This window comes from Lepisosteus platostomus, chromosome 6 (genome assembly GCF_059453375.1).
Source record: "Lepisosteus platostomus isolate fLepPlt1 chromosome 6, fLepPlt1.hap1, whole genome shotgun sequence".
Lineage (NCBI taxonomy): Eukaryota > Metazoa > Chordata > Actinopteri > Semionotiformes > Lepisosteidae > Lepisosteus > Lepisosteus platostomus.
Window position 1 is genome coordinate 17,681,587 of NC_142616.1, and position 20,486 is coordinate 17,702,072.

At 37.9% G+C, this 20,486-nt stretch overlaps 1 protein-coding gene across 2 annotated transcripts; it reads right to left on the bottom strand.

The window, feature by feature from the left end:
• Window positions 1–6,057: 6,057 nt before the first annotated feature.
• On the bottom strand, window positions 6,058–16,121 carry cxcl12a (chemokine (C-X-C motif) ligand 12a (stromal cell-derived factor 1)). 2 transcript variants are annotated; one of them, XM_088634495.1, is made up of 4 exons: window positions 15,966–16,121; window positions 13,817–13,934; window positions 11,275–11,358; window positions 6,058–9,130 (listed from the first exon to the last, which is right to left on the bottom strand). In XM_088634495.1, exons 1-4 carry the CDS (start codon window positions 16,030–16,032, stop codon window positions 9,100–9,102), a joined length of 300 nt encoding a protein of 99 aa, XP_088490621.1. In that variant the 5' UTR covers window positions 16,033–16,121; the 3' UTR covers window positions 6,058–9,099. The 2 variants fall into 2 exon arrangements, with proteins under 2 accessions (XP_088490621.1, XP_088490622.1); XM_088634496.1 differs by having other exon boundaries at window positions 11,251–11,358.
• Between the last annotated feature and the right edge of the window lie 4,365 nt (window positions 16,122–20,486).

A 20,486-nucleotide genomic window follows, 5' to 3' on the forward strand; every position in this document is an offset into this window, starting at 1 on the left:
TCTTTTAATACTCCTGCCTGAAAGACTCAGGACAGTAGGACTATAAGAGCAGGAGGACTGCACAGTGTGAGATGATACAGTATGTAGTCTTAGAACTCTAATGGCCATCTGATCTTGTTGCTTAATTGTTCCTGTTTCTAAACATTTTCCTTCTGATTGAATGGAATGTTTGCCAGATCAGATTCATTTTGCACCATTGTCATTGTACCTTGAAGCAAGACGATTCACAGCTTGTGCACTCAGTTGCTGAAAACGGTACAGTGTGCCTTTGCCAGAGATGGCACAGCGAGATGCCCTCTTCTTTGAAACGTATTCTTCCTATCTAAGCATTTTAAAGGATTTATTGGCCCGACTTTGTTTGATATCTAATAGCTCTGAGCATTTTCCAAAATTCACATGTTTGAACAGAGACTGGAAAACAGATCACCGTGTTCTCATAGGGAGAGTTTCTTTTTCGTGAAATTTGAACAGGATGGAAGGCTATTACAAAACAGAATCTCAGGTGGGTGTTGAGCTTTATAATCACTTCTCACAAAAACTTAACATACCTCCAGGTGGAAACTTTTTGATAAATCAAATGACTGTTTATCCTTCTGAATCTACATGTTAGTAGCGTGTTGATAGACCTGACTTCACCCTTTCCTTTAGCAAAATTTGAGGGAATGAGCCCGTCATCCTGCTGTGAGGAAGACAAGTCTTTCAGTGTTTTTCCTCAATGCTGAACCTACAAAGAAGAGTCACAGTGTCAATGCAGTGACTGAACAAACATTCATTGTGTTTTTTGCGAGTCTCCATAAAAAATATTACAAGCTTCCCACCAGCTCAAAAAAAGTGAATTTATTTAAGATGAGTCTCTTAATTTACCCATGGCACTTTTTTATTTGTTCTGGATCTGTTGAAGGTGCTGTTTCTTACATGACAAAACTAAAAGCATTTGTCGAGCTAAATAACTCATAACGGCATTAAATGTACCCTGTTGTTCTTAGAGTTCTTTGGCACATTCATTTATTTCTGTTAGCTGCTGGTATTTGCTCATGTGTTCATTTTACCTCTTTATTGCTGCCCTGGTCCTGAGATCAGCATTTTAGTTGCGTGCTCATCAACAGATTTCAAAGACGCTCTTTCTGAAGGTGGAAGAGTGATGTGTGTGCTTGCGTGTCTGTCTGCGTGTCCAGATAGACAGGGGGCAGTGTGGAGATGAGCCAATCACAACCCTGAGTGAACCAATATGGTTTGTTCTCCCCTGTATGGGCTGTCACCACCTTCACCACCCACAACCCCACACCCACTGTGTGCTGATTTTGACTTGTGTTTAATACTCTTATCTCTGTACGCCATGCACTTGTAAAGTTATGAAGTAACACACCCTTTACCACTTTGCTGTATTTGATTTGTCATGGACATCATCAATCATAAATGTTAAGGGAAAATGTTGATAATGCAGAGTGCTACTTCTGATGTACAATAATAATGCTTACTTTTTTTGTGAAAGGCTCCAATTTATATTGTTTTATTAATAAGGTACTGTATAAGAAAGTTTTATCCTGTTAAGACTCTTCATCCTTTAAATACATAATCACTGCTGTCCTATCATATGGCAATTCACTAATTGGGTGAATTCACGTAGGGGTGTAACCCCGGTGTCCTGGCCAAATTTCCCATTGGCCCTTACCAATCATGGCCTCCTAATAATCCCCATCTATGAACTGGCTACATTACTCTGCTCTCCTCCCCACTGATAGCTGATGTGTGGTGAGCGTTCTGGCGCACTATGGCTGCCATCGCATCATCCAGGTGGGGCTGCACACTGGTGGTGGTGGAGGGGAGTCCCCATTACCTGTAAAGCGCTTAGAGTGGAGTGTCCAGAAAAGCGCTAGATAAGTGTAAGCAAATATTAATTATTATTATTAATTCACAGCACCAAACCTAAGTATAATGACCATCCATTCTTGATCTTGAGTTTATCTGATTACATTCTTATCACACAATGGAAGATCTCAGAATTGAAATTAAATAGATATACGGGATGGTTCCACAACCTAATTATTATGTTGGATATTTCTAATATTTTAAATATGGACATTTAAAAAATACAAATACAAGTAATATGCTGTGGTTGCAAATGACATTACTTTTTAATCTTTGTTATATTCACAATGTCCTTTCCATTCACAAATCGATTAATAATAGGAATCCATAGTGCACAGACATCAAGATTGGAAGAGAGACATATTTTTCTTCCAGTCACAGTTTCTGAAAGAAGATAAACTGTCCTGTCACAGTATTTCACAGCTGAGCAGGTGTGTACTGAAAGCCAGACTTTGTGTAGTTGATTTGGATAATCAGACTACTTCTCACCTTATTAGTCAGTAGGAATTCCCATTCCCAGGCCTCCACCTCCTCCAGATAATTTCTGGATCGTACCAAAGACCTATTAACCACAGAAGTATGTTCTACAATCCAACTGCCAGTATGGAGAGATTATTCATAGTATGATGACAAATCTGTTCACCACAAGTCACCGTTCATTTCATTTCAGACTGAAAATATGTCCTAATGCAACATGTCAATGTTGAGGTCAACGTTCAACATGTTCATTTTGTTTTAAGCAGCCTCTATATTTTGCTTGCGAGCAGTATTTGTTTGCTAATGGGTTACTACAATTACACTCTGTTTAATAAACATCCTTTAGATGTTACGTACAAGTGAACCCTGAAAGAATTTTATTCCTTGAACTGTTCCCATGATCATAATGAAACCATTAAATTTTGTTGACGTCTCATGTTACTGTTCAGAATATTTTCATTTTTTAGATGATTGCACAAATACACAAGGTGACTCTCCTTCATGCAAAAATAACAACCTATAAATTAATTACTTCTCAGTCAGACTGTTTGTTTTCCGATCCTGCCATTTGTTTAGTCTTTCACTTCACATATCAGTGTTTGGCAGCCAGTGTTGATGTTTAATACAGAGCCACAGAAGGTGCTGTCAGTCAGCAAGTGTGTGTGAGCATACAGGAGCTGTGCACAGAGTAGGGCAGTGCCACTGGGCTGCAGACCAGCAGGAGAGCTAGAGCTCAGCCAATAGTGAGCAACGTCCATCACAGGAAACAGCAGGGAACAGCCAATCAGGTGTGGGGCAGGGGCAGGTTTAAAACAATCATCCAGAAAAAAGACAACCCATGGCAAAACACATTCAGACCTTCCAGTTCAGGAGACAAAGAAATTAAGAGTCGTTACTTTTATTGCAGTTTTGTAGAAAAATGTCATTTTGTGTGCTGATATGTCACATTTGGGTCAGATTTTGGGTCAAATTACCACTGCGTTGCATCACATCACCGAAGCTAAGTAAAGTTGGGCTTGGTTAGTACAGGGAAAGAGACAGTGTTCCCCAGTCCTGGTTTCTGGGGTGTAACCTGTTTCTTCTGGTTTCATACTAACTGAATCCTCAATCAATTCAACTTGTTGAACCAACTGACTGTTTTTTCATTGTTTTCAGCACTCAGCTCTTGTGCTCACAAATAATTGGTTTCTTGTATGCCATTTCTAAGAAACACAGTGAGTAGGATTGTGTCACAGTTCACTTTGGAATTTTAGCTTTCTATACAGGTGTTATTGTTTATCAGTGATGTGCAGACACTGGTGGGAGTGACATTAGTACGGTAGCAGCAGTAGTTAATGTTCTCAGAGGGCATGGGCTCCTTTGTTAAATTTAGCCAAGTGGTTCAAATGACAGACCTAAGAGAGAGGAGATCTGAAACCCAGTAAAGTATAAGCTAAAGTATCTGGTATACTAATTGTTAAACTTGTTCTACTATTCAAAAACTGAAGCGGGTCTGAAAACACAAGCAAACTGTTTGAGTTAAGAACCTGCAAGGCCAGACTTACAGTACAAAGTACCTTTTACAGTGTACAGTATGTCAAGTACTTTGGAATGAGTTAACGTTATCTATTATTATTACTGCTATCACTTCCACAACCACTCTAAATCACTTTTTATCAAGGCGCTGGATGGTAATTGGCTGTTTCACTCATCTCGAAAAGCATAAATCCTTATGACAGAAGCAGCATTTCCTTTGTTCTCTTTGGGCCGACCACAGTGAGGATATAAAAAAATACTGGCGCATATTAAGCTAAGAGGTTTATATCTCTTCCAGCCACGGACTTGCACACAGTAATTTCTTCCAACACGAAAGTCGGATTACACCGACAAGCCTGTGGTTTGCAGCAAGCGTGCTTCCCATTACATCAAAGGAGCAGCTCTGTTTATCTGAGAGGTGTAAGTGTTTGAATCACAGAGGATTATCCCAGCCATTTGAAATTAAACCATATAAGCAAGAGATTCTCCAATATTAGTTAGACAGACTGAAACTCTTAATGCATTTGACCAAATTTACTTATTTCACCATGGAAGTTCCTGAATGTGACGCCGGGCACTTACATACAAGTGGATTGATAATCTTGATTTTTAAGTGCAAAGTGAGCCTATGCTTCTTATTTGGCTCAGCTGAAATTCAAGCCCTCCATCCACAATCCCCCGCCCCACCCAAACAATATATTTGAATTCTAAATGTGTGTCTATAATTGAAAACACATCGCCTATCATTTTAGAATATCATTCTACTTGTCAAAATCAGTTTCTGCTTCCCAGAGGTGTAATATTAATAGTCTATTTGTTGGAGCTGTGAATTTCCCGGTTATTCATAGTGACAGCTGTATGCATGTATATGAAGCCCCCTATGCAATGAATGTCTAATGAACCTGTTGTAGTGAATATATCAACACACAAAGTGTCAAAATGTTAAGTTTCAAGTCCAGTAGGTGCCTCGATTTCTGATGGGCCAAGCTTCTTATATGTTTCAATTGCTGCATGTCTTGGAATAAAAACAAATGACTAGTGACAAGACTTAGGAAAATACATTATGAAAACAGAAAGGTGTTTTACTTTTAATTTTTCAATATATTGACATTTATACTGTTTAGCTCCTTGGTGACAAAAAGTGAGTTAAGTAGTATTTGCTCTGTTTTAGCTAGCTACAAGCTCATAAAACATGAAGGCCTTTTAGTACTGCATTGACTGCACTACCAAGAATATGATACAGAAAGTGGTGTTTCAGTTTCCCAATGCAGAAAGCTGAACTACAGAATAGTTTCTGGCTTGGTGCTGAAATATTGGCGAGTTTCAGCCTGTGTAACACAGTAACTTTGGATGAATAACCAGCTCTTCATCCCACAAAGACCGAAAAGCTCAGGTCTTTGAGCACTTTCACATAACAGTGGCTATATTTACCTTAGTGACATGATGCGATTTCCTTTCTGTGTCTTAGTTTCTTTCAAAACTCAAACAGCATTTTCTCAAGGAAAGCTTAGCGAGGGGTAGAAACTTGTCTGCAGGAATATAGGGGTGTCTTCATCTGCAGGAAAATAGAGTTTTCTGCAAATGTTTTACTTTAGATCATGTAGGCGTTCAGTGTGTTGCAATATCAGTGTGTGTCTTTTCTTTAGAAAAGAGATATAGAAAAACAGACACGTTAGTAGCCTCAACCTGTAGTGCAGTCCTTACACTGTATACAAAGCACCATTGTTTGAAATCAAGTTAATTCTTTTTAAAAACAACATAATTTAAATACACAGCTCTTCATGTTTCTATTTATTGCATAGATAAATGACAGTGAAAGCAATGTTTTTTTTAAAAAAAGTTTTATTTAAAAAATATCAAGTGAATTGAGATAACAAATGTATTATGCTTGACTGCATACAAACAGTGAAACTAATTAAAAAGCTAGGTAGAATGACATAGACATATATTTATGAAGTAAGCTGCCTTTAAAGAGTATATTTTTCTTCACATTGTGTGGGAGAAAGACAAGCAAAAAGCATTGGCATTGAACAATTGGTATACAGTGAAACAATCACAGTTTTACATTTTAAAATATCAGTACAGTAATTATTTAATTCCTGCAATAATACTCAATTTGTACTTAAGTTTAAAGAGGGCCCTGTCTCAGAATTCAACTTTCACCTCCCAAAATGTATTTTGTCCACAGTGTGTTTGGCCAGGCTGTAGGAAACATGAGTGAATTATCATGGCAATAAAACTACATAATGACAGACTCAAGAGTTTTACTTTCTGTTGTTTCATGTAATGCTTCCAAGACACAGAATCAAAAGCTTTTGATTGTGTTTTTAACTTACAGTTTAAGTGACCCTGCATGGTCATCTGCTCTGTCTCTGTTTGAGTTAGCAGCTACATCGATACAACCAAATACTGGGTGAACATGGTACTAAATTCTTTTGTAATTACCAGATTACCAGCAACAACTGAATTTACCCAAATCTATTTCTTCTTTCCAGATATTTTTCAGTTATCATTAGACCTGTTCATTTGGGGGATACAAAGATACCACTGTTATCAGCACCTTAAATCAGCGGACGTTCTCAGATAAAAACAGAAATAGCACCTTTTTAATCCTTTTAGGAAAATCAGTTTTGGTAGGATTGAATTTTTGTCTACGGCTCTGTGTGAAGCCACACAGAGTCTCTTTCCCGTCCAGCCGTCAAATCCCCACTAAATTCTGCTGTGAGATCCTTGTGTGTTTCTCCTTGATCTGTTTGCCCGCAGGCTGCTGCTCACATAATCAGGGCATTGATTGATTAAGCGGAGCAGGGACCCTGCCACTCACTCAGTGGAAACTAACACCGAACATTAATGGAGACCGGGTGCGAAAGCAGTGACCTATCACAGCCGTCTGAGCCCTGGGCTTCAAATCCCAAGTCTCACTTCCTGACCTCAAGATCATCCTGCAGGTCGCTTGTTCCGCGGCTAGGGAAAGAAACTCATGAAATGCTGATCTATTGATACAAAGAGACCTGGCAGCTGAATGAATTATAAATGTCCAGGAAATACGGAATAAGATATATTTATGATTCCCTTATAAGGTACAGTAGGTATGGTTTTCGAAGTGTAGGACTATCCTGCACCTGTCTGGGGGTGATCGGTCAAATTCTGTGATTTTTTTTTCCGACTGTACTTAACAACCTACAGTAGGTTAAATTGCATCTAGATACATGGCTAGAAATTTTGAAAATCTGACCAATCAAACTTTTGATCAAAAGCAATCTTTGGGCACATTTTGTTCACTATATGACTACGACTAACATCTGAAAGACTAAACATCTCAACTGTTTCACATATTATGTTTTACAATCATGTTAATTTTTGTGAGTGTATTTCACATCATGCTTGATATCATTTAAAACATTTTGAAACTGGACGTTTTCCAGATTCCTCAATAAAAAGACAAACACAATTTTAAACTGCGCAACAAAAACAATAGAAAACACTGCAGTCTAGTACATTCTGGGAATTACCTTCATATTGTACTGTCATAAGAATTACTATGTATAAAAATGTGACAATTACAAAAATAATCTACTGTTCCTTATTTTGCAAAAACAATCTTAAAAAAGAGGTGTGTCAAAATGTTAACTAAGTAGGATAGAAACAAAATGTTATTGTTTTGAAATACTTGCTGGTGCAAATGGCAAATAAGAAAGAAATATAAAATATAATTTGTAGTCAGATAATGTTGCTGTTTGTTTAAGTATAAGAGTTCATTTACATTACAAAATGAACTGCCTGGTCTGAAGGTAAAGTATATACTTCTCTAAAGTGCATTGAACTGGAGAAAACAACTGCCGAGTTCAACTAGACAACACTGGTCCTGGATCTGAGAGGAAACACTACAATGGCTTTGTAACCAGAAGGCAGCTTTTTACATAAAAAGGGTTGATATAAAGTCACAAGGAGCGATGTACCGGGACACAATGTCATACTGACTGTTATAAGGACATTTTAGTCCATCTTGACAATGGTTCCTCAGGTCCTTGGCGTTTCTTTTCTTTTCTAGTTGTCTGCAGCTGTGAGACAGACCTTGGCAAGCGGCACACTTGTCAGTTTTGGCCACTGGCCACCTCACGCTGCTTCTTTTTAACTCCTCATTGCCCTCCCTCACTCATTCCGCCATCCTAATTGGCGAGCAAAAACTGTGTGGCCCTTTCTGTGATTCTCTCCTTTTAAACATTCGTTTCATTTAAAACAAAAACCAAAAACAACCTCTCTAGATGAAATAAGATCAGAATTCTGTTCAAAATTTTGGTCCCAGCACAAACAAAGGCCAAAGCATTGGTTCATATTTTCGTGCCGCAGAAATATCTCTTGCAGCATCTTCTGCATAAGCAGGATTTTTTCTGTGTTTGTTTTCTATTATCCAGCCTCCAGCACTGGCACTGAGTGGCATATGACACAGCACAGCCTCTTCCCACTGTGTGACAGCATAGGCACTTACTGCATCCAACACACAACGCACTGCTGTTTCCTATTTAGCAGCTTCTTTCCCTCGTTATTAATGTTTTATGGCATTCAATAAGAATACTAAATCAGCTTGTCGTGTCAGCGAGGGGTCTTGGGTTAGAGGGGGGTTTCTCTCGCACAGCAGGCAGTTAAATCGTGGCCAGCTTTGTCTATAGCTCGTTTTAGACCAGAGTCTTTCGGCCAGCCTCAGGTCAATTTCGAAAGGGCTCATTCTGCAATCAGGAGGCTCCTGTAAAAACATTTTAAAATCCCCAATAATATACTTATGACTTAGGGTCTTTCGCTGCCAAGGTGCTGAAGTTTCTCTTGCGCTGTGTTTGTGCAAAGCTCAACGGTAATTTTGATCTCTTTCAGAATAGGGGGTGGTCTCAGAAACGTTGAAGGTGATTCTTTTCGGCTCAGCTGGCTTGTCGCAGGTGACAGAGTGCACTGTGCCCAGAAACTCAACTACAGCTCCTTGTGACAGAGTGTGGAGGAATGAAAGGGCTACATCTCCAAAAACCTCTTGGTTAAAAAAATAGATATTTATACATATACACATATATTTCTAATTGCACTTGTAAGAAAAGTGTCACTAGGGGTGGCAGTGAACCGCTGGCAGGTTCAGTGCTGGGGAAGCATGTCTGGTTGTTGAGTGTTGTTACAGGAAGCAGCCCAGAGCAGAGCACACATTACATATCTGCATGGCAGGGCAGGACAGCGGCTGTTAACCTGCACAGGTCCTTAATTGCCTGATCTTCCCTCCTTTTTAATTCTGAAACACAGAAAACAACAGCAAAGAGCAGAAAGGTTATTTTGTGCAGAAGCCTTTTGATGGCAGTAGGCTGTAATGATACAGTATATCCACTGCTGTGCAAAAGCCTTAGACATTTTACATTTTTCTACCCATTTCACACAGTGGTTTCCCCTTCGTCTTGCAGAAATTGAGATCTTCTACCCAGACTGTACCTATTTTGCTTTCAGATAGCAGTTAGTCCAGATAGATTCTCTATTTTTTTTAACTTTTTCTCAATTTTTTACCTTCACAGGGGAGCACATGACTAATGGTGAAGACCACCCAACAATGAGTCCATTAGTCCTGATTGGTAAATTGATTGATTCATGACAACAACACTTGATGTACTTTAAGATGCTCAACAAAAAGTTTGATTCCTTCTTTTCCAGAGTAAAAGGGATTAATTAAGGCAAATCTGTGACAATGGCAAATAATACTAATGGCCTTGAGTGAACTGCTAATTCTATCATACACATACTGTATTGTAACTACTGCTTGATGTCTAAGACTAATACACTATATATATGTATTTCATATACAGTATATGTTTTATTTTCCTTTTACCTTTTATGGCTGCAGTGTTGTCAGACAGACAAGAGTGACTCTGGATGACAGGGTCACTCTTTTGACAGTTAAATGTTTCCAGTGTGCAAACACCTTGGATCTGAAACACTTCTTGCAGTTTGTCCTCCAGATAAATATCTGCATTTGTACTATCAATTAGATTTTTTTAACTACAAAGCTCATTCGAAAACACTGCTGTTACACTTTTGCACCTACTGTACTGTTCTTGGACCATTTGGGTCTGGAGTATTAAGAGGGTAATGAGACATGATCAGAATAATCTTTCTTAAACGTAAAAGTCACAATTGCATACTCTTTGTATAATGATCTTTTGTATATTTAAAATCTCTGGGATAGATAGTCCCTTTTACAAAACAAATCCAATATCTTCTAATTCATTGCCCTAACTAATTGCATTGTCCACAAAAAATAAAGACAATAAAAAACATTTAACAGCAACTGAACTGAGCACTGCAAATATATACAGTAATTAAGCTGATGCTAATTAATAGTGTCTTCAAGATAAGGAATAGCAAACAGCTGCAAAATGGCACATCTGGTTAAATGTCACACATTTAACAAAACAGCACTATGCAGATTTGACAGTGATGAGGAGCAAACGTAGCATAGAGAGAAGACATCCTACTGAGAAGAATTGCAAAATTGTCTGATAATAGGGGCACTAAACACAGGGAACTCAAATATCCCTCACCAGTGTTGTTGTAAAAGAACACATTGCTCAAAAGCACACACAGCTAACATTTAGAACATGGAACATTCAAAAGATATGGTGTGGTAAATGTCAGGCTAAAACAATGGAAAACCAAAAGTTTGAAAATTCACCTCAGAAAAGTACTTTAAAGACAAGAGGCCACAGACAATAACCACACACACAAGTCCTTTCATGAGAAACAGGAAACCAGAAATACCAGCAACGAATTTCAACTGCCTGTTTTTATGTGACAAAATGCAATCATGATAAAATATGTTTTATGATTTTAGTTAAAAATTCATATTTGAACCACTTTGACCAGCTGGAACATTTTGGGATCTTATTTTTAAAAAAATAAATAATCTAAGAAATATTTTTTAAAGAGGTTATAACATATATTATGGGCAGCATGGTAGCACAGTGGTTACTATTGCTGTCTACCAGTTCTGGGACCAAGATTCAATTCTGAACCTTGGGTGCTATCTGAGTGGTTTTCTTCCAAGTATGTGTTTTTGACAGACGTTCTCTTTACATATACTTTACTGAAAGTCATGCAAGTCTTTAGTTTTTATATTTCTATGAAAAAATATTGAATGGACACATGGGTTTTTATGCTAAATTCTTTAGTTATACCTCATCTGGACCATGATAACATTTGGAGACTATTTCAAGTACTAAACCAATTGTTGTTTTGTCTCACCCTTAAGTAAAGCTTTAAAAATATTTACTTTGAAGTATAAAATAAACAAGATCTTTATGTGCACGTGAAAACAGGCAAGTATTTCATTTCATGTTTCTCACATTTACCTATGTGTTTTCTTACTTGCCAAGAAGTGTTTCTCCTTACTTGTTAAGAGCATTCTTTAAGTACTGCTGCAGCCACTTAGTCTGAGGGCTAATGCACACTTCTTTGCTGTTTTTCAGCGTGACACTGTCAAAAAAAGAAAAGACAGATGAGAAAAAAACATTCAATTAAAATTCTAAGAGTGCGTTCTACTTTTTCCGCTCCGAGTTAAAACCAAAGTCAGGGACTGCATACTAAAATCCAGGCATCCTAAATCCCCTTTATTGGATTAATTCTTAGATGGATGAAAGACTGTCTCAATTCCCTCCTTTCTGCCTCATTCTGCCGTCTGTGATGAACTGGGGTAAACATGTTGATTCAGATTAACTGTCACATTCCAGCCCGGCATGGCAATAATTTCACTGGAGCTGAGAGATCTCTATCAAATGCTTCAGGATCCATAGAATGTAAAATGAAGTCACCTGTAGCTGCTATACACCTGCGAACAATTTTAAAACAGATTCATGCTTCAATTCCATGTATAATAAATTATCATTTACAAAGTTCCACAAACCGAGTCAAAACCCAGTACACAAATTTCGAAGCAGGTCTCTGGTTAGAGAGGGTTTTTTTTCTTTTCTCTGTTCTTGTACTGAGCTGAATGTGCTGGTTCCTTCGGGGTAGAAACTCAAGTTCTGTGGTTCTATTGAAGAGAAGCATTAATGAATGCCGCAAGAGTACAGCAAGTTGCTCATTCAGACATCAACAAAAACCGCATGAAACACCAGCAAATGCCTTCCTTGCCTTCAGTAAAGAAGGCGGTATGGCACTCCTTCGGGTATTCACTGTCTCTTGGGTCTCAGTGACCATACTGTACATCTCATCTTGGGTTCGCAGTTTTTACAATGAGAGAGGCATGAGATTTGATGAGGCAGGTTTTACTGATTTCCTTTTCAAATTTGGTTACAAAGCTGTTATCCTTGAAAACACAACCAGGAGTAGAGCAGTTTTTAGGTCTGCAAACGCATAATTCAATCCACATACATATTGTCAGTGTTGAGGTTCCCTGTTAGTCTGATTAAATCACTGCTGTTGCAGTATATTGAAGAACAGGTTCTAAATGTTTAGAACTATGGGCAAGGTCAGAACTGTGCAACATATTGCAAGGACATTTTTTTCACTTTATATCTCTTATCTAATCATAACACATATTGCTGCAATTGTATATTTTGAAAATCTTATATCTGGAACCAGTTTAGCAGTAAATTCACTGCAAAGCTTTACTAAAAGGATGCCAGATTCTTTAGGTATTCGGTATTGCGATGGGTATTGACCATTAAAAAAACATTCCTTTTTTTCCCAGGGGGAAACTTAATTGTGCAGCAACCTGAAATATTGTATGCAGAAAAGTGCTGGGATTAACACTGCCAGTTCCACTGTTAACATCTGTTTCCTGGAGTTCTTTTTTAATCGCAAAATGATTATTAAAAGAATTATGGGAAGCATTAAAGCAATGCTGTAGATGAAAGAATTTATAGAGGACCCTGGTGCCAAAATTAGCCACTGCCCTGAACTGTCCCCAAGCGCCCATTTGTTTTCCATTTGATGAGCTAAAAGTCCCCTTTAATGTTACCCTGACAGAAGCGCACTCTTGAACAAGAGTTATCAAATATATTTTGCCTGGGGATGTTAAGCAATCAGCCGCCTCTTAACGCCTTTGTAATTTGGGAGGTTTGAGCACAGGAGTTGCATTCAGAATATGGGTTTCACAACCCCATGCCAAAAGGTCACGTTTCACTTAGCAGCTGGGAGTGAGAGCACCTTTACAAACCCATTAAATAAACATGCTCTTCTGAGTGGAACACAGAGCTCCGCTTGTCAGAATTCCCAACACCAGCATCAACTCCTCGTACCAACAACTAACAGTGAAAAATTAAAAGGAAATCACCTCAGAAAAGATTTCAGTCTTTTTTTTTCTGCTAGCTGTTGTAATTGGTGTGTGTCTTTGGCAGCACATCTTTCTAATTAAGCTGGAAGGTAGCAGAGGTCCTGAGTAAGGACAGCGGGTAGTAATTGCTTCACAGCAAGTTAAGACCAACAGCAAACACAGAGATAGAGTTACAAGTTTCTCTCATCGACAGGGTTAAAGATATCAGGAGACCCTGCCCAGGGTCCTGCTGCTTGGTTGTCTTTTCTGCATTTACTGTGACTCCTGTGTCAGCAGTAAGGAAGTTTACTCTTGCCATGCTTTTTTAAGGAGTGACCTTTTGCCACGCTTGCAGTTGGGCTCTCTCTGACTCTTACAGTATGTTTCCTTTCCAAAGTGAGCTTTTCTTTAATGCAGTGCAGCCTGAATGAACGAGAATGTGCTGTGGGGGGCACCTGACTAAGTACCAAGCCCTGGCAGACACATCTCTCTCTCTCTACAAATTCTCAGTGATGTACTTAACCACGTCGGCTCACACCTGAGCCGTTCTCAGGCTTGAAAAGTCACGGGCAACGCAAAACAGCCATGTGTCGGGGGAAAAATAACGCGCAGTCCTTTCCAGGAGACAACAAAGTCGTCAAGGGTTAGCGGCCGGTTTGCTTCAGTCTATAAACTCACACGACTTGGAAGGGGCAGTTGGGAGTGTTCAGGAACTTCAGCTGCTTGACGCTGCTCTTGGGTACGAAGCTCTCTGTACCTCGGCACCAGCACCTCTCTCCCAGACTGAAGGGTTTAGCTGCGAAGGCAAACGGGACGAGATCGTGAGAACTGTCGCGTCGCTTGCGCGTTCGGGTGACAAATTCATGTGAATATCTCACATACAAGACCACCTGTCTGAAAATGATACTTGTGTAAAATTATATGCGTTATGTTTTTTTTTTTTAAAATACAAGAGTACATCAGTTTCCCAAAACTAGAACAACATCATGGCTGCTTTGTTTCACGTTTCTTCTAAGCTAGTAGGAGAGCAACGTGACATACAACTGATTTAGGTGTGTCTCACCGCAGATTTCCGATTTCCCGCACTTTATTAAGGGAGCTATAAAAGCCTGTTATCAACATTTTAGCTATTTATCAATTATATAAGCCATCCAAATCCAAAGGATCTTTCAAATTCACAATGCATGAAATCTAAAAGCTCTGCAAGCAATAATTTAAACTGAATATCATTTCATCTAGATAATATTGCATTTCTCATCTTTCTAATAATTGGAAACTCCTGTATTCTCTGCGTACAAGCTATTATTCATAGCAAGCAACTAATAGGTGGTCTGATAAAGAAAATACATGCAAATGCAAATAAAATATAACTTTAATATATATATATATTATATTATACTGTATACTGTACAGATTTTGCCTATGAACTTGTTTAACAATGATTCCAGCCCAAGAGCTTTACCTAATAATGACTACAGCTGCACAATGAATAAGGCAATAAATATGAAATTCTATTTTAGATCATGATCCATCAAAACAAGAACTAAGTACACATTTCTAGTGCACGAGAGACACAAACTACATAGTGAGCAATTATATTTTTACTAACAATAGAAAGAGACACATTCATATTATAAAATTTCAACTAACAAAGCAAATTGTTTAATCTCTTGATTGCAATCTAGTATTAAAAAGGATATTAATCTCTCAAGATGGAAAAACTCAGTTTTCTAATTACACAGTCTAATTCTCTCGTCAATCTCTGCAGTTAGGATATGAAACCTAAATTCCTTTAACATACTGGAATATCAAATACTTGCATGCATCTTTCAAGCGAGAAACACTGTTTTCCGTTATATTTAGACTTGGCACCGGAATTGTGGCAATTGTATCTAGAAATAATGAGGCAGGACCCCCTGAATGACATTCTTTGGATGTTTATACATCCATTTTGAAACTGTAATTGGAATTTTCCCCTTTCAGAAACAGAATGGTGTTAATTGCCCTTCGATTAAAAAGGGCTCCATTACGCCAGACGGAGAGATTTACTGAGAGATGCAAATTAGTTTCTCACATTATTCCGTGATTTTATTATGTAAATGACAGGGTAATTAAGCCCATACAAAGGTTGACCAAAGTAAAGACTCAATAGTATTTCATCATCATTTTAACACCTATTTGTTGGTTCTTGTTCAACACCTTTTATGTAAACGAATAAGTAATGCATTCTTTGCAGTGGTACTCTAGCAAATTCTTTAGAAGCATGCATATTTAAAGTGTTTTAACCTTGCCCTTCAATGTTGTATAAATGTATGTAGTCTTGTACCTCTAAAAAAACAAGTTATGCTAGTAAAATAGACACTGCACTGGACAGTTTTCTCCAATTTTATCACTACAGGAATGCAACCTATGACATTTAGTGTGAACTGCAGGATGGTGTTAGACATTAGTGATAGTGATTTCATTACAGAAAAACTAGAGATAATTCTATAGCAGGCAGCACAAAAGCTTTTTTTACTTAACAACGTTATAACTAAGTATAATCTTATTTATGACTAAGTTTGAATGCACACAAATACAACAAATACAAAATAATAATATACAGCTATTGTTAAGAAAACAGCATACAGTATGAAGCAGCTGATTTGTTATTTTATATTTAACACATTGCAAATCAATTTAACTTGTGATGCAAAACATGTTCCATGCTGAAACCAATTATCCCTTCCTCTCTCTGTAAGATGTTCTAGATATCCTCGAGTCTGTTCAGAAACAGTCAATCAATTTCTGTGCTAAAGCAAGCAAAAGCAGCACCCAGCTAACTCACCATTGGACTCCTGCAGGCAGAGAGTCACCATCAGGAGAGTGGTCACTGCAACAGCTTTCAGATCCATGGTGGGTGGCTTCTGCACAGCAAGATTCCAGCACGACTGTGGCCTGAGCCCTGCTGCAGAGTGTTAAATTCACCGAGAGCAAGCGACTCCCACTTTTTAAAGAGAAAAGGGGGAGTGCCTCAGCAATGATTTATCACCTTTGGCAAGACATACTTCCTCTATTAAAATGTTTGGCTTAAAATCAAGGGTAAATGTCTCCCTGCAACTTTCTCTTTTTTCAACTGCCTCAATGCAAGACCTCACTATTACCAGTCCCCTCCTGTAGGTGTGATTTGACACGATTTGCTGTGCCATTATTTTCCAAAGTGACCAGGAATGATGCTATTGACTTACACTTCTTTTTCTGTATATTTTTTTGCATATAACGATTCTCAGTAAACTATGTCCCCTGATTAAAGATCATGTACCTTGTGAATTTTATAAATGCAATTTTATTATGATTATTAAAATATAAATAAGTAATAAAAAATAAGAAAGTCAATTTGCTGAGTTCCTTGTGTTGCCTTCTGAGCTTAGTATAACATATACTTATTAATCAGAACAGTAGAGTAAAAATACTTTGTCAGATTTTCTGATCGAAATTGTGCAAGAATTTTCATTTGATTTTGCTTTCATTTCCCAGCCTTTCGCTCATTAGACTTTGCTTTGTTATTGTCATTAGTTCAAAGACCATGTAGTGTATATTGTTCTTGGCACATGAAGCACTTAGAATTGTTCTGGAATGTCTTTTTCAAGTTGGTGTAATTTGTCCGTACAAGAAACAAGCTTGGGCGATGCAAAGCAACATCGCAAGATCACTGCTAACAAGGACTTTTTTCTAGAAAACGACTGCAGCTGGGGAATAGGCAGACAAGCAGAACACATAGTAAAACCCAATTATGCTGTTGCCACTTAGAACATACCAGCTAACTCAAACCTTCTCAATAGGAGCAGCTTATTTGCTGCTGTAGCAGGTGTGACGAAACAGAAATCGCACACAAAATGATTATTTTTTATGCTTTCTTCAGTCCCCAAACAATTAGGTTTACCTTGGAATGGAACTTTCCACTCAGCCCTGCAGTTTAATCTGGCAGAGGGCTTAATGAGCAGGAATTATTTTGGTGTATAACAGGACACAGATGTGCACTCTGTTTCCATGGATTGGCTGTTGCCTACTAGAACAGGACAGGGTGCTCTGCCAGACATATCCTTGAACAAAGACTGAGATGTGAGGAAACTAATAAAAGGTCTTCCAAACTCAGCACCGCTTAAGACTGCCTTTAAAACAGGACAAGGAAAAGAGTTTTCATGTTTACGTGCTGACATATTCCAGACAGGAAAAGTGAGTTTAGTGACATGAATAATTTTGCAGTTTATAATTGAAAAATGAATCTCAAAAGCCCAGCCAGTCATTGAGGTTCTTAAGCTTACCGAGTTCAAATAGAAACTTCCTTGGCAGTAGTGAAATCAATTAGATGTAAAGACCAGTTTTTTGTTAGTAAGAAAGCTCTGGAAAAATTCCTGGAGCCCAGTCATGACAACTTTAAGACTCGCAGTCCCTGTTTATTGTCCAGTACTTTTGTCCCTGCATGTCAGGACATTTCCTGTCCAATTATATTATCATGTACAACACTGGTGTTAATTATTGATTTCTGACGTGCATATCCAGTGTGTTTAGGAGATGTGCTGTAAATCCTTTTGTTGTATTGTGAATACATGATAGTCTTTCAAAGTATAATTGCATGTTACTTAACTACGAAAGCTGCCAAGCCAAATTTCATTCTTTCATAAATGCATTTTTTTTGTTTTCTGATTTGGTTATCCAGTTTATTCGTGCGTGTGCGTGGACAGAAGGGAACTTCACCTTCAGATTGAAATTCCGCAGACACACTCGGAATCACACCTCGAAAACAAATCGAGTGAGAGCGAGATCCCTTGTATCCCAAGGAAGGGGAAAGGGCAGAGTGGGATGGCTGGTGTAAGATTTCACTAAAACCCTTCTTAATGGTAAATTCATGGTTTCCTCTATCCACATTTCCAGCACAGATTGTTAGTAATGCCCAGTCATGTGTGGACATGAAGCTGGGTATCTGTGTAGCATCAGTATTAAGTGATTTTCTGTAGAAAGAGTGTAAAAACATAGAATAAATTGTTAGATGTTTCTGCTGCACTTTTTTCTGAGTTTAACGATTAAGTGAGCAACAACATTTCGGGTGCTTGTGAGATCAGTTCTCAGTAAAAACACACTCAGGTTTCCCAAAGGTAAAGGAAAATAACCTTCCTGCTGCCTCATAGGAAAAGCTGTGTTAAAACAACAGCTTGTCATCAAAGAATGGCAAAAACAACTAGAATCAAAAGCCAGAATAAAATTGCTCTACTGCGAGAGGGGATAGAGGAAGCGGTTGTATGATTCCGCTGGGTGTTTATTGCTACTGTACGTGTAGTAAAAAAACTCCACTGTAGTATTATTTCTAATTTTCTATCACACTACAGTGAAATGTCCTTTCTTTGTCAAAATATGAATAACATTAAATTTCAGACATGCTGTCCATGTAAATTTCATCTGGACATTCTAAATCCCTCCAACGGTTTGTATTAACCTTGCAGCATACATTTAAGATTTCAAGCCATAAAGACTTTGCAGATATTCAGTGCAATTTGAATTGAAATATGTTTGAACTTTTTTTGTTATATTTTTGTGTGTGCAAATTCTAAAGCTCACGATATTAACTCTTGCAAGGATTCAAGGATTGCACTTTTTATGTAAAGTAACAAACTGTTGTGCTTCGTAAGAGCTCCTGTTTATTTTCTACTGTCAAGACCTCTGCAGAAATAAATAGAGCTTGTCCTGATACTGTGTCCCCTGCTGGTTAAATAAATACAACAGATCACTGGAAGAATACATAAGCAGGAAATATACACATGAAATCTCTCGCTGTCCGGAAGAATATATACACAAATACAAATAAATGTATTTGACAGTTTTTGTTTCTGTTTATGCTCATCATAAAGTACATAAAATGAGCATTGTAATGCTGAATCTGCAGATCAATACTATAAAAAGATAAGAATGGCTTTGGCGTTGAATTCATGAAGGCTTTCAACATTTTTTAGATCTTATCCTGCTTATTCGGGCTTTAGAATGAACAAAGCCAGGAGGAAAATGCCCGTCACAAGAAATAAAAGACTTATCACAAAGCTTATACCTCCAAGCGAGCCATTCCCACTGATCTCATCAGAGTTTAGAAGGCAGCAATAGAGGAAATCTTTGCAAATAGCCCACCCGATAGAGGGGTCTGTGCTGTTATTGGTTAACTCATTCTCCTGCCTCAATGGCCTGTCTTCAGCACCAGATCTCTGTGGGGATGCCCTCTGCACGCTAGGGCTGTGTCTGCTATCTGTAGTCTGGTCGGGCCTGTGGTGGCTCTCTGCTGATAAGAAGGGCCTGACCAATGTGTTTGTTTACAGGCAGATGCAGTACAAAATGTGGTATAAATTATACAGACAAAGACGGAGACACTAGCAATTTCTGTGTTTTAGTTGCAATGACAGCAGTTTTATTTTATTGACCACTTCAACCACCTCAATTACCGTCAAAAGAAAAAATATATCCACATATGATATTGCAATTTTCTACAATAAAAATATTTTGCCATTTCTATTTCCTGTAACACTCTGTTGAAAAAATGAAAAAGATGCTACTAAAATAAGTATTTCCTTTTATTTTCTTATAAATATGTTCTTTAAATCAAGCTTTGCTGAATTATTGTACCAATTCGTTCTTCAGATTTATTATATATAAACTTGCCGGCAGCTCAGTGGAAGACAAGGAGAGAGACAAAAAGAAAATGCAATGTATAAATACTGTGTAAATTCTCAACGTGAATTGAAAAAATATTTTTTGAACCCTGACTTCTATTAAACAAATGTATAATTTGAGCCAAGCTGTTCCATGATGCATGTTGTGTGGATGGAAAGCTTGGTGCTCATGTTCGCATTCTGAGATGTATTATAAGCTTCATTGTAATTCTACTACATCACAAAGCCAAGAATCCTTAAGATTTTTCAGACTCCTTCTGAAGGTGTGAGTCACAGATATGGCACTAGTGCTATAAGGACTAATGGCCTTTAGAGACAGACGAGGCCTCTGTCCACCATAGCACTGTAGAATTGAGTATGAAAGTGAACTTTTCAGGGACACGGTCTCACTGCTAAAGACATCAGATTAGAGATAAATGTTTTACATTCAAAATGTTAATCTGTGTCACAGTACCATGGTGTCACAAGGATACGTCTTTTTTTTAACTGGTTTGCTATTTTAGCTTGATTTAATAAAAGACAAAAATAATAAATCCAGACACTCAAAGTGTCACCTTCAAAGTCTATAGAATATACTAATAAAGGTTGTAGCCTTTCAGTAAAAATACCTACTAAAATCTTTACTTTTATAAATAGTTCTATGAGTTAGACTCAGA

What these genes read in the sequence shown, in the direction of transcription:
- cxcl12a (XM_088634495.1), bottom strand. Translation starts at nt 16,032, where the DNA reads ATGGATCTGAAAGCTGTTGCAGTGACCACTCTCCTGATGGTGACTCTC. An exon ending in CTGCCTGCAGGAGTCCAATG is followed by an intron (nt 13,935 to 15,965) that starts GTGAGTTAGCTG and finishes TTGCCTTCGCAG; the next exon opens with CTAAACCCTTCAGTCTGGGA. An exon ending in TTAAAGAATGCTCTTAACAA is followed by an intron (nt 9,131 to 11,274) that starts GTAAGGAGAAAC and finishes TCTGTGTTTCAG; the next exon opens with AATTAAAAAGGAGGGAAGAT.